Source organism: Lepus europaeus, chromosome 9 (assembly GCF_033115175.1).
Source record: "Lepus europaeus isolate LE1 chromosome 9, mLepTim1.pri, whole genome shotgun sequence".
Taxonomy (NCBI): domain Eukaryota; kingdom Metazoa; phylum Chordata; class Mammalia; order Lagomorpha; family Leporidae; genus Lepus; species Lepus europaeus.
This window is the reverse complement of record NC_084835.1, coordinates 47,984,919-47,998,352: the sequence shown is the minus strand read 5'-3', so window position 1 is coordinate 47,998,352 and position 13,434 is coordinate 47,984,919. Positions and strand designations below refer to the sequence as shown.

The window sequence follows — 13,434 nt, the reverse complement described above, 5'->3', positions numbered from 1 at the left end:
CCTACAGGAAGATTTTTTTGGGGGGGACCTTCTTTCAGCCTGGGAAAACGAAGAGATGACAAAGGGGACAGAGAAGAACCGACAGCGAGGACTGAAGGAACGCAGCTGCGGTTACAGGGATTCTCCAAATTCTAGATTTCTGCAGTGCTCACTGTAGGGCGGGGTGGGGGGTGGGCGTTTGCGAGCAGAGCTCTCTCACCACAGAATATTTTTAAGGAGACAGATTCAGTAGCGCCCAGCACAAGGCCTGCCACTCTGAGTGCGGCACGGACGCCTTGGGACCTGTTGGGTGAAGCGGCTGGAGCCAGCACGTTAGCCTCTCCCACCCCGACAGCGGACCGGCAGCCCGGGCCCCCGCACATTCACTCCCCGCAGGTTCTCTCCGGTCCTGCAAACCTCCGCCAGCCCGGTCCCAGGGGCTGCAGAGACTCTGGCCGAAACTGAAGTTACAGCAGGGACAACTGGCAGGCTCTGTAACTTTCCCTGGGATGAAATAAATAAATAAAGGCCGTAAATGCTGGGATAGCGGGCCCCTGGCTGTGCTGCTTCCTCTCCAGAAAGCCACAGGCGAATGGGGAGGAGGTTGGGAGCCAAAAGCCTTGATCTGCTTGGGAAGGGGTCGATCCAGCGACGGCTGTGTGGGCACGGAGGCCCCCGCAGCGCCGAACTCAGGGAGGGCTTCACGGCTGGAGCAGGGACTCCTGTGCTGAAAATTCCGAGAGAGCGGAAGACGAGGCCCCTGGAGGGTACAAGCAGGCGTCCCGAGCGCGTCAGGCCTCCTCGCCAAGCCCCAGGGTCCCCACTCCCCCAACTCCCAACATGTCCTGGCCACCGGCCTCCTCCCCCGGGCCGGGTGCGGGCGGGAGGCCGCCGAGGCGGGATGTGCGTGCGCTCGCACTCGCGCAAATACGGCCGGAGGAGTCCTGTTCCTCGGGCATTTTCCGAGGAAGTCTGGAGCAATTAGGCTCAGTCCGGGGAGAGCGAGCAGGCGAGCGGGCGGGCGGCGCAGCCGGCGTGTCTGGGCCGCCTCGCAGGGAGGCAGGGAGGGAGGGGGCAGCCGTCCGCCCGCCCGGCGGCGACCCCCGGCCCGGCCACCACCATGGGCTTCGAGCTGGACCGCTTCGACGGCGACGTGGACCCGGACCTGAAGTGCGCCCTGTGCCATAAGGTCCTGGAGGACCCGCTGACCACGCCGTGCGGCCACGTCTTCTGCGCCGGCTGCGTGCTGCCCTGGGTGGTACAGGAAGGTAGCTGCCCGGCGCGCTGCCGCGGCCGCCTGTCAGCCAAGGAGCTCAACCACGTCCTGCCCCTCAAGCGCCTCATCCTCAAGCTGGACATCAAGTGCGCGCACGCGGCGCGCGGCTGCGGCCGGGTGGTGCAGCTGCAGCGGCTGCCCGAGCACCTCCAGCACTGCGACTTCGCGCCCGCGCGCTGCCGCCACGCAGGCTGCGGCCAGGTGCTGCTGCGGCGCGACGTGGAGGCGCACATGCGCGACGCGTGCGACGCGCGGCCCGTGGGCCGCTGCCAGGAAGGCTGCGGGCTGCCCCTGACGCGGGGCGAGCAGCGCGCGGGCGGCCACTGCTGCGCGCGGGCCCTGAGGGCGCACAACGGCGCGTTGCAGGCCCGCCTGGGCGCGCTGCACAAGGCGCTCAAGAAGGAGGCGCTGCGCGCGGGCAAGCGCGAGAAGTCGCTGGTGGCGCAGCTGGCCGCGGCGCAGTTGGAGCTGCAGATGACCGCGCTGCGTTACCAGAAGAAGTTCACCGAGTACAGCGCGCGCCTCGACTCGCTCAGCCGCTGCGTGGCCGCGCCGCCCGGTGGCAAGGTAGGCGCCCGCCCCCCTGCCTTTGGGTCCCGGGGTGCCAGGAGCTTCCCGGGAGCATCCTTGGCTCCGCGTCTCTTTCCGACGCTTGCCAACTGTGTCACTACACGCAGGTCGCTGCGCCTGGGTGTGGGAAGGGCGGTCCCTAATGGCCAGACGCTCGGGGGGAAGCAGAATCACAACCAGGCAGCCCGAGGCGCCCTCAGCCAAGTGTGGGGGAAGGAGGCAGCCCCAGAACCAGTACTGTGTGCAGAGGCGCTGCTGGTTACCGAGAGGTCTTGGAGAAGCCGCCCACGCTCTTCCAAGCAGGGAACCACACAGCCCATGTAGACGTGACACAGAGGAGGAAATAGTGACAGGGCGAACCGGATCCACGCATCCTCGGGGATTCCGCAGCCAGGGTAGAGTCGTTAAGCGGAGAAGGATGCCAGAGACGGGGCGAGGTCTCTGGAGGGAGAGTTGCATCCAGACGTGGGCGCTGCTGCCAGCCAGCTGGCTGACCTTGAGCGCGCCGCTTAACCTCTCTCCAGTTGGAAACAGCCGTCCCTGGAGACGTGACACGCGCGCGCGCGCGCACACACACACACACACACAGTCAGACACAGCCAGCCGCCCTCTGAGGTTGCCATCTGGGGATTGCAGAAAGAATCCGTCCCCTCCCCCAGCAAGTATAAAGTGATCTTGGGAGTCCTCTGGAGTTGGAGCTGCTTTTCCATGTTTTTTTTGTTTTTTTGTTTTTTGTTTTTTTTTTTTTTTTGCTAACCCAGCTGGGTAACCTTGTGGCTGACCTCACCTCGGGGGCTCCTGAGCTTGAAAGGTTGTTGCCAGCCTTCAGGGAGAGCCTGGCACTGGGCCTAGGAGAGAGTAACCCCTTACCAATGCGACCTGCAAGTACTGTTTAAGGTCTCCATCTGTCTGCGCCAGCCCCTTGTCCTGGGAGTTGGTGTGACAGCCACGCCTAGTAAGCATCTGGCTCTGGGCTCTGGGCTAAGCTCTCCTGTCCCTTCCTCTGAAGTCCACTTAATGGGGTGGGACACTTCTCATGTTGTAAGTGGAGACTCCCTGAGGGGCAGCTGTTGGGTGCCAGGGCTGGGATTTGAACCCTTCGCTCCAGCCCAAGCTCTCAGCCACCATCGGGTGGCCTCTCAAGGTGACCAGGAACATTGATTATTGAGTGTTCATTATGCGCCAGTGACTGTGGGAGCACTTTACTTGCCTTGTCTGTTTAATCCTTCGGGATGAGCTATTATGTAACTTGTCTGAGGTCAAGCAGTGACTCAGGGGGTAAGGGCAGAATTCGGGTGGCACCTCCGAGTCGTATTGACATTTTGGGCAGATAACTAGTCTGGGCATCTAGGATATGGAGCAGCATCTCTGGCCTCCGCCCGCTCCATGCCTCCCAAAGGGTGACCATCAGAAATGGCTCCAGCTGTTGGCAAGCATTGGCTGGGAGGCAGCATCGCCTAGGTTGAGAACCACTGGTGTCCTTGATGGTTAGCCTGATTTTCAGCAGCTGGGTGCTTCTGCTGTCCTGGGGAGCGACACGATCCAGGCTGCTGCCACAGTGGTCAGTGGTTGCCTGCTCCAGATAGCATGGGAGAGAGCCCCCGGGGGCTTGTTTCTGCTTTGCCTCCCCCTGGCCTCTCCCAGCCCCCGTACTTTCCTCCGTGCACACCCTGTCTGCAGTTTCCTGACTTCCCCCCTTCCTGGCCCCTGCCCTGTGTGTGAGCTTCAGCCTCAGCAGCTGGCCAGTCCTGGGCGAAGGGCAAATATTTACAGCTCCTCAGCTCACCCAGGACCGCACAGGCGCACAAAAGACTGGTGTGAGCCTAGAGTCACCAAAACAGAGGGCGAAGCTCCTCCATCAGGCGCCAGGGTTGGGGCCGAGGAGGTCCTGCGTTTCTCCTGTTTATGCTGTCATCTGGACTTCCTGCATCCTTCTAAGTGACGCTTATTTATAAATAAGCCATTCACTCCCTTAGAGTTAATACATCATGCCTTGTGGGACTGGTTTATTATTTCTTCTTGCCTTTCTGTTTTCTTTCTGGAGTGTTTGGGTAAACGCTCTCTCAAAATCAAAAAATGTGACACTTGAATCAACACTGTAGATGTGTTTTGAAGTTCTGCTTGGTGAGTGGGGAGGCTCATCAAGGATGTTAAGCCACGGACAAGATGGTGATTTTGAGCCTCCAGAGAAACTCATTCTGGAGTTGGAGCCTTGCTCGGGACTTTCGGGGACCTCAGGGACAGCCAGGCCTGGTTCTCCGGCCTCACACCCCTAGTGGCCTCTGCTGAGACACCCCCTCCCACACACACACACACACACACTCACAAGCTTGCTTGCTGCTCCTGCCCTGAAGTTAACCCTCGCCGGCCCTTGCTGAGAGCTTTTGCTTTTTCCTGCACCAGCCGTAAAACCCCTACCACTGGAAGCTGTTTAAGAACTTGTTTATTTCATTAGGCCCACTTTCTGCCCCTGCTGGGCGCTGTTTATCCTCTTCCAAAAGGCAGACGGATTTATATGGCCTGGAAACTCTCATGCACAACACTTTTATTTTATTTTGTTATGAGCCTTAATGTTTGCTTCTCTGTTACGAGCTGAAGCAGATCAGAAACACGCAGGAGGTTTTCAGTACAAGCTCTTCAACAGCCTAGAACTCATTTCCTGAATGATGCAGCTTTCCTTAAATTAGCTTTGATTTCAATTTTTTTTTTTGACACCTGCTGCACAGAGTGCTTAGGGTTTGTCAGTGCTGTACCCGCATAGATGGTTTCTTTTGTTCTAAATGAGAGCTGTAACCTCAGCATGATGGGAACCACTGGGAAGCTGTCAACACCCAGCTCTCCCAGTCTCATCCCTAGAGGTGCTGATCCGCTGGAGGCTGGGGCCTGCGATTCTGCATTTCCAGGGAGCTCCCAGGCCACATGGGTCCTTTGGGTTACTAGGTAGACCAAACAGGTGTTGGACTTCTCCACACTTTCTCTGGTTGTTGTCTAAACAGCCCTTCCTAAATGTTGTGAGACCAGGATAGTGATTGAAAACTCTCCGGCGGTTCCATGACAGGTATCCAAGGCCCACAAAGGCGTGGCTGACCTCACCGAGACCGTGTCTGTCTGGGTTGCCACACACTTGGCGATGCTACATTGAGTAACTTAAAGAATATTGCGCCCGGCCTCAGTTTCCCTCCCTGGTTTACGCACCTGATTCCAAGAGGAAGAGCATTCCAGACAAAGCCTTTCTTTTGCTTTCCGGGCAAGGAAAAATCCCAGATGTTCCTTCTTTTGGGATTATTGAGAAACTTGAGACTCCTCCTCGACACCTTCTGGTCTTTGACCCTTGTATCCAGCTGGCCATGACCTCCTGGGGAGGTTACCTCCTTGAATCTATTCATAGATCCGTAAGTCATTCCAGTGGTCGCTTTGGTCTAAACCAGGGTTTCTCATCCTCAGACTGTTAACATTTGGGACCGAGTGAGCCTTGGTTGTGTGTGGTGCTGTTAGGGTGGAGGGCGTGGTTGTTCTTTGCATTGTAGGATTTTCAGCAACATCCTAAGCCTCTACCTGCCTTCTAGTTGCTGGTGACACGTCCCAAGTCGCAGTCATCAGAAGTACCAGCACAGGTTGCAGAATGTCCTCTAGAGCCTTGGTCTCAGGCACCACCATCCCTTGCTCAAACCATACATGTTCCCTCTGCTCATCTTCCTGCTCACCTTCATTTCATTCTTTTTTTTTTAAAAGATTTATTTATTTATTTGCAAATCAGAGTTACACAGAGAGAGGAGAAGCAGAGAGAGAGAGAGAGAGAGAGGTCTTCCATCCTCTGGTTCACTCTCGAATTGCTCTCCAATTGGCCACAACGGCCGAAGCTGCGCCAATCTGAAGCCAGGAGCCAGAAGCTTCTTCCAGGTCTCCCATGCGAGTATGGGTGCTTTCCCAGGCCATAGCAGAGAGCTGGATCGGAAGTGGAGCAGCTGGGTCTTGAACTGCCGCCCATATGGGATGCCGGCACTTTAGACCAGGGCATTAGCCCACTGAGCCACAACGAAGGCCCTCATTTCATTCTTTACCTAACATTAGAAGTGATGTCTTAGAAATGCAAATCTGCTGCTGCTGCCTTTTCTTAAAGCTGTGCGCCTTCATGTTTCTCTAGGATGGCTACAAAGTCCTGCTGTGCTCTGGTGGCCTTCCTCTGCCCCATTCTTCTTCTTTTTTTAAAGATTTATCTTATTTATTTGAAAGACAAAGTTACAGAAAGAGAGAGAGAGAGAGAGAGAGAGAGAGAGGGGTCTCCCATCCGATGGTTCACTCCCCAGATGGCTGGAACTGTGCCGATCCAAAGCCAGGAACCAGGTGCTTTCTCCCAGTTTCCCATGCGGTGCAGGGGCCCAAGCACTTGGGCCATCTTCTACTGCTTTCCCAGGCCACAGCAGAGAGCTGGATCAGAAGAGGAGCAGCCAGGACTAGAACTGGCGCCCATATGGAATGCTGGCGCTTCAGGCCAGGACTTTAACCAGCTGCGCCACAGCGCTGGCCCCTGCCCCCAGTCTTCTTCCCTGTATTAGTTCTTCCTGGCTTCACTGGTCTGTGAGGGTTTCCCGAGCTCCTTTGTGCCTCTGGACCCCTGTACTTGCTCTGTTCCCTACCTGGCACAGTCTTTACATGTACTCGTCACTAACTTACCAGTTACCCACTCCTCCCTCTCGCCCACAGTCTTTCTGTCCACGTGTATGGTTTTCTCTTCACCAGATAATGTTTCTTTCTGTCCCTCCCCTCTCATCTCCAGCATCACCTCCATCAGGAAGCCAGGTGGACTCTGATCTCACAGACTATGCCTGCTGCCCTGACACTCCCTCTGACACTCAACGCCTCCTGCATAGCATTTGTCACAGCTGTAACCAAATAATCGGAGGAGGCTGCCTTGTCAGGGCTGTGTCCCAGGCACAGTTCCATTGCCATGGGCACTGGCTGCTCTTGGGAATATATTGTTTGGTGGATGATTTTAGATTGAAAGGACTGTCTGCATCAGCTATCAAAACTTTGCATGTTGCTCACCCAGAGAGCACTGCAGCTCACTAGGCTAATCCTCTGCCTGCGGCGCTGGCATCCCGGGTTCTAGTCCCAGTTGGGGTGCCGGATTCTGTCCCGGTTGCTCCTCTTCCAGGCCAGCTCTTTGCTGTGGCCTGGGAAGGCAGTGGAAGATGGCCCAAGTGCTTGGGCCCTGCACCCCATGGGAGACCAGGAGGAAGCACCTGGCTCCCGGCTTAGGATCGGCGCGACGCGCCTGCCGCAGCACGCCGGCCTTGGTAGCCATTTGGGGGGTAAACCAACGGGAAGAAGACCTTTCTCTCTGTCTGTCTCTCTAACTCTGCCTGTCAAAAAAAAAAAAAAAAAAAAAAAAAAAAAAAAAAAAAGCTTTGCGTGTTGCTCACCCAGAGAAGGCTTGTGTTAAAGGAAAGAGCATGGATATTTCTGTGACACCCTCCCACCCCCGCCGCCTGCCTTAACAAAATTGTTTCCAGGTTTTGGGGAAGCAAACTTTATTTTTCTTCAACTAGATCCACCCAGAGACAGTTATAGAAAGCCCCAAATCCCAGATAGTCTTTTGCCCACTTCAGCACTGGAAATAACCAAATTGAATAGACAGTTGTATCACAAGGTGTTCCAGATGTGCAGCCACTCTGACCATTCTGAAACGTATCTGTTGAGTGTTCACTGTTCCATATATTTTGTGTGTCTGAAAAGCTTCAGCGAACGGCCACTCCACAGTGCGCCTAGCCTCAGCAATTAGAACTGTAGGCTGTCTTTTCTATTCCATTTCAGTGATTGGCAAAGAAAATTGGGATTTGGTTTACAAACATGGAACTCAGCTACTGGATTAAATGAGCATAACTTGATGATTTGAATGGGGCATTCTGTTCTATCTATGAGTTGGTTCTTTCTCTGTTCAGAAATGATTGCTAGCCTCTCTGGAAAAATATTTATTGAGTAAGAATCTATTTATAAGACAATTGTGCATTGGATTATGGTCCAAGGAACTTAAAAAGAAAGGAAATAATATTTGTTGAGTTCCACTAGATGTCATACATCTCAGGGTGCTTCATGTTTATACACATTAGTTTCTCCAACTTATTCATTAGGTACACTTTTTTTATTATAGTGAGAGGGACAAATAAAATGTTATAGGGGTGGGCATTTGACCTAGGGATTAAGACACCAGGTTAAGATTTTCGGGGCTGGCGGAGCAGGTTAGGCTGTGCATCACATAATACAGCACCAGTTCGAGCCCTGGCTGTTCTGTTTCAGATCCAGCTCCTTACGAACGCACCTCGGAAAGCAGCAAATGATGGCCAAAGCGCTTGGGTCCCTGCCACCCTTGAGGGAGACTGGGATGGAATTCCAGGCTCCTGGCTTCAGCCTGGCTGAACCCCAGCTATTGTAGGCATTTGTGGAGTGAACCATTAGATTGAAGTTCTCTCTCTCTCTCTCTCCGTCTCTCTATGACTCTCCTTCTCTATCACTCTGCTTTTCATTTTTTTTTTTTTTAACAAAAGGTACCACATCCCACATTGGAGTGCTGTGTTTGAATCTCAGTTCTGGGTCCTGATTTAAGGTTTCTATTAATGCAGACCCTGGGAGGCAGTGGTGATGGCTTGAATAATTGGGTCTCTGTCACCCACATGGGAGGTGTAGTCTGAGTTCCCAACTCCCAACTTTGGCCTCAGCCTACCCCCCGTGATTGTGGGCATTTGGGGGGTGAACAGTCAGATGGAACTCACTCCTTCTGTCTCTGCCTCTCAAATAAGTAAATCACTTAATTAAAACATTATAATAGAGCTAAATTCAGGACAGAAGCTGGAGTCGAAGTGTAGAGCTGGGGCTTGAACCCGGTGTCACCTGACTTCAAGCTCAGACACTGCTCCCAAAACGAGAGAAAAGTGTGGTTTGTTGGGGCAGAGTCCCCTCTGAAGTCTCATTACATATGCAGAGCACTGTGTGTGAAGAGCGCCGTGTGGCATGAACATAGTTAATTAATCCTCAGAGAGGCCCTATAAGGTAGACAGTCCTGCCCATCACCTGTTACCCTCCATGTTACAGATTAAAAAAATCAAGAAGCGGGCTGGCGCCGTGGCTCAACAGGCTAATCCTCCGCCTAGCGGCGCTGGCACACCAGGTTCTAGTCCCAGTCGGGGCGCCGGATTCTGTCCCAGTTGCCTCTCTTCCAGGCCAGCTCTCTGCTATGGCCTGGGAGTGCAATGGAGGATGGCCCAAGTGCTTGGGCCCTGCACCCCATGGGAGACCAGGAGAAGTACCTGGCTCCTGCGTTTGGATCAGCGCGGTACGCTGGCAGCAGCGGCCATTGGAGGGTGAACCAACGGCAAAGGAAGACTTTTCTCTCTGTCTCTCTCTCTCTCACTGTCCACTTTGCCTGTAAAAAAAAAAAAAAAAAAAAATCAAGAAGTTCCATAAAGTCAAACAACTTACCCAGCCTCCTCTCATGGCTCCTTTTTGACTTGTCTGTTGGCCTCTGGTCCATAGTAAAGAAAGATCTTCACCCCATGCCCTAATTTCCACTTTCAAAGATCCAGTGTGGAGCACACAAAGTATAAAACCAAACAGATTCTGACTATAAAGGAAATTCAGATGAACTAAATACAAAGGAATAAAGAGATGGCGTCTTGCATGGAAAGTGCCTCATTTCTTTCACTTTTGTCCTAGAAATTGTAAGCGTAGCTCATGGGAGGAGCTGCGTGAAACCTTCCGAGTGCCTGAGTTCCTTGCCATCTTCCTTTCCAGGGGCCAGGCACTGTGGTGCAAGTGTAAAGCTGAATAGCTACAAGCCAGGGCCTCAGATCCCGACTCTGCCTTTGAAAACACAGGGCAATCTTTCTGTGCTTTGCTCGCCCGAGCTGTTTAGTCGTGGCTTAGCCACTGTCTCCCTTTGACTAATGGTGTCTTAACAAAGTGGTTCCAATAAGAAGGGGGAAGTGGTGTAACATAATGATTAGTCTTGTAAAGAAAATAACTACCAGATGGACCTGCGTGGCCATCTTTCTCACCCGTTCCCTGTGTATAATTACAGGGACCTAAGCGGGCAGAGACCCCGTGCAGCCTCTGTGTGTGTGAGACCGGGCCCTGCAGCAGCCCCAGGTCCTGGGAGGGTGGTGAGTGCAGAGTTGAATCCTGAGCAGAGAGATTACACCTAGAGTGTTGCTGTCAGCTCGCTGTTTTCACATGCCCATGTCCTTGCTGCAGGTGGATCAGGAGAGGGGTGACGTCAACAGGCATGGGTTAGAGCTGGGTGCTACTAGGGTCAGTGGGCAGGCTCCAGGCTCCTGAATAGAGTGAGTTTGTTGAGTATGGTTAGTATTCAGACCCTGAAATTGGCAATATTGGGGTTCATGCGCACCCTTGGCCCTATTGTTGAGGTACTTTTTTAAAAAAAAGATTTATTTATTTTTATTTATTTATTTGAAAGAGTTACCCAGAGAGAGGGAGGTGGCTGGTTCACTCTCCAAATAGTCTCCAAGGCCAGGGCTGTCCAAGGCCAAAGCCAGGAGCCTGGAACTCCATCCTGGTCTCCACCCAGCACTCGTATGGGATGCCAACATCACAGGCAGTGGCTTAACCCAGTGTGGCCCAGTGCTGGCCCCTCTCACGGGACTTCGATAGGATGGGATCTTCTAACCTCCTCTAAGCCTTGATTGCTGCATCCCTAAAATGGGAGTATGCTCTGGCAGCAGCTACGACAGTCGTTGGGATGAAATGAGAGTGCAGATTTATCCAGCATTTATTGGCCATAGATTAAGTGCCTACCACACCTGCAGGGTTTTTGTGTTTTTTTCAGAAAAATTCCTGAAGGAACGAACTTTAGACGTTTGAAGTGCTTGCTCTTGGGAAAAAAAAAAAAATGAAAGGGACTTTAACTCAAAGATTCACCGCTTCAGAGTGAGCCTTGTGTCGCTGCTGAGTGACGGACTCTGTGGATTTCTGTCCTCTGACCATTTTCAAGGGTGCACACTGTGTGTAAAGGGCTCCTGCCTCTGGGGAGCAACTCTGGGCTAAGATCCCAGGAGGAGGCCGCAGCGGATGAGTGAAATGAGGGCTTGCAGGGTGGCGAGGGGGCTTGTGTTTGCCCCACAGGTGACAAAGCTGGGGAGCGCTTGGCCAGGCAGAGCGCCAGCTTCCTGGGAGCAGGACCTGCTGGCTTCTTAGCTGTTGTAGCCTTTGCTTCCTTTCTGATTTAGGGAAGAAAATGCTTCAGTTTGGGTCACTGGATGTCCACTTTTTAAAAATTATTACTTTGTTTTCATTGTATCTGAAAGAGAATGAGAGCAAGAGGAAGAGAGAGATCTTCCCACCCAGTGCTTCACGCTCCTCCACCCTCATGGCCGCAACAGTCAGGGATAGGCCAAACCAAAGCCAGGAATCCAGAACTCAATCTAAATGCCCCATGGAGGTGACAGGGGCCCAAATACTTGGCGCCATCACCTGCTGTCTCCCAGGTACACGATAGCAGGAAGCTGGGTTAGAAGTGGAACTGAGACTTGAACCCAAGCACTTGGTATGGATGTAGGCATCCCAAGCAGTGGATTAACTCGGTACCAAAGCCTGCCCCTGGATGTTTAAATTTCAAAAACTCTAACTACCCAGTCCTAGACCAGTTGGGCTGCTGCATGCCTATTTCAAAAGCAGCTGTTTATCAGGTGTTTATATTGAGAAAATTATGAAGCATGTGTTAAGGAAAACGACCCCAAAGAACCAGTATTAGTAAAGTTTCCTTCCAATCAAAGACACCACTGTTAAGGCAGCGTTAGCAGTTGGGAAAGCAGCATTGATGAGAACCATGGTCCTTATCCCATTTGTTCATTTGGTAGGATATAATTAAATGATCATTTAAATACCCTCTAACAGGAAATGTTTTGAGCCTGGGAGCAGGCCAAGTGTTTAAACAGAAGTCAATACCAACAAATCGCATGTGGTGTGATTGTAGTGCTTCAACTCTCTATTCATATTTCTTCTGAAAAATTAGAAATTAAGCCGAAGTTGTTAAGGTTGTTTGGGGACAGGAGAGTGGAGAGGGAAAGCCACAGTTAAGCTCGGCGTGTTCAACTTTGACCTTTGGCAATGAACTGGAGAAATGCAAGGAGCTCAGCTCATCCTGAACTTTTCTCACACTTGATCCTTCCCAGCTTCCTGTGGAGAATCTTCTGCATGTTGCTTTATCGCTGTAGATCAGCTCCAAAAGAGTCCTTGCAGCCTAGAGCCAACGTCTCCCCCTGCACAGTGGACAAGTTCAAGGCGCTTGTAGAAAATAAGAACCGCTGTCTTGTTTCCCACCCTCCCCCGCAATTGCAACTGGGTTGTTCCAGAACCGTCTGTGCAAGCTACTAGTGGCTGAGGAATGCTGTTTCAAGGATGGTCTCATTTGTCCCCACCTAGAGAGATCCTTAAGGCCAAAAGCTGGACCTAGATGTCTTCATGAGGTTGGGTCTTTGAAATTTTGTTAAGATGTTGGCTTCCCAAGTAAGCCATACCTGAATGACTTTCTTCTTGGAACTTCAACGTCGAGCCCTCTAGGGTGAGGACTAAGATACTGCTAGTTTACATGGGAGTATTTTCTATATTCTACACTGAAAGGGAGTAGTATAGAAGCGTGATTAGGGCCTAGAATTGGAGCGCATGGGTTTGAATCTCAGCTTGATTTTTTTTTTCCTTCTCTTTGACATGGGACAGTTTTCTGCAATCACTCTCCCTCAGTGTCCCCACTTATATCACAAGGATATAGTGCCCATTTGTAAGATGGATTGGATGAAGCAAAACATTTAAACCCTGTATAGCTTTTAGAACAGAGCAATCAGCCGATAAATGTTAGCTGCTACTGTTGTTAATGTAGTGTAGTAAGAACCATTTTCTTTTTTTTCTTTTTTTTTGAATAAGAAGTTATCACAGATTTTCAACTCAATTTTGTGTTCATCTGATTGTGCGTTCTTCTTTCTACATCATTTGAGATTATCAAACTGAAGCCATCTCCCTCGGATTACTATGTAACTGTGAAGTTTTGATCACCGATGAGTTGTGAGAGCCAGGCATGTATGACATGTAAGATAACTCGCTCCAGCTCCCATGTATGTCTTTTTTATCTCTATAAGGTAGCAGAGCATGAAATGGACTTACTAAGACTTTCAGTGTCCAAAGCAGAAAGATATAAACTCTTTCATTTGCGAGTCAGCATCCTCAGATCTCAAAGACTCATTCTGAACTTTTTATTCTGTTGCAGCAGTGAAAGTAATTGCCTTTGTAGTAGCCCCAATTAGTTACAAAGATTGATAGCACTGTTCGATTCTTGGGATGGCAATATTGTTTATTGAAAAACATAAAAAAGAAAAAAAGAAAGGTCTGCATTGTGACACAGCAGGTTAAGCTGCTGCCTACAACTGGTTTGTTGGGTCCCAGCTGCTCCGCTTCCAATCCAGCTCCCTGCTAATGTACCTGGGAGGAGCAGAAGATAGACCAAGTCTTTAGGCCCCTACCATCCCAGTAGGAGACACAGGTGGAATTCGTGGCTCCTGGCTCTGGCCTTGCTTAGTAACCCTGATTGCTGTAGTCATTTGTGG

General features: G+C 51.7%; 1 protein-coding gene across 1 annotated transcript in view; it reads left to right on the top strand.

Annotated features, from left to right (window-relative positions):
• Window positions 1-978: 978 nt before the first annotated feature.
• The window catches only part of PDZRN3 (PDZ domain containing ring finger 3), a 255,168-nt gene continuing 242,712 nt past the window's right edge, over window positions 979-13,434 (top strand). Inside the window, exon 1 of the mRNA XM_062201278.1 lies at window positions 979-1,822. Coding sequence (XP_062057262.1) covers window positions 1,100-1,822 — 723 coding nt within the window. The 5' untranslated portion in view covers window positions 979-1,099. The remainder of the gene's footprint in view (window positions 1,823-13,434) is intronic.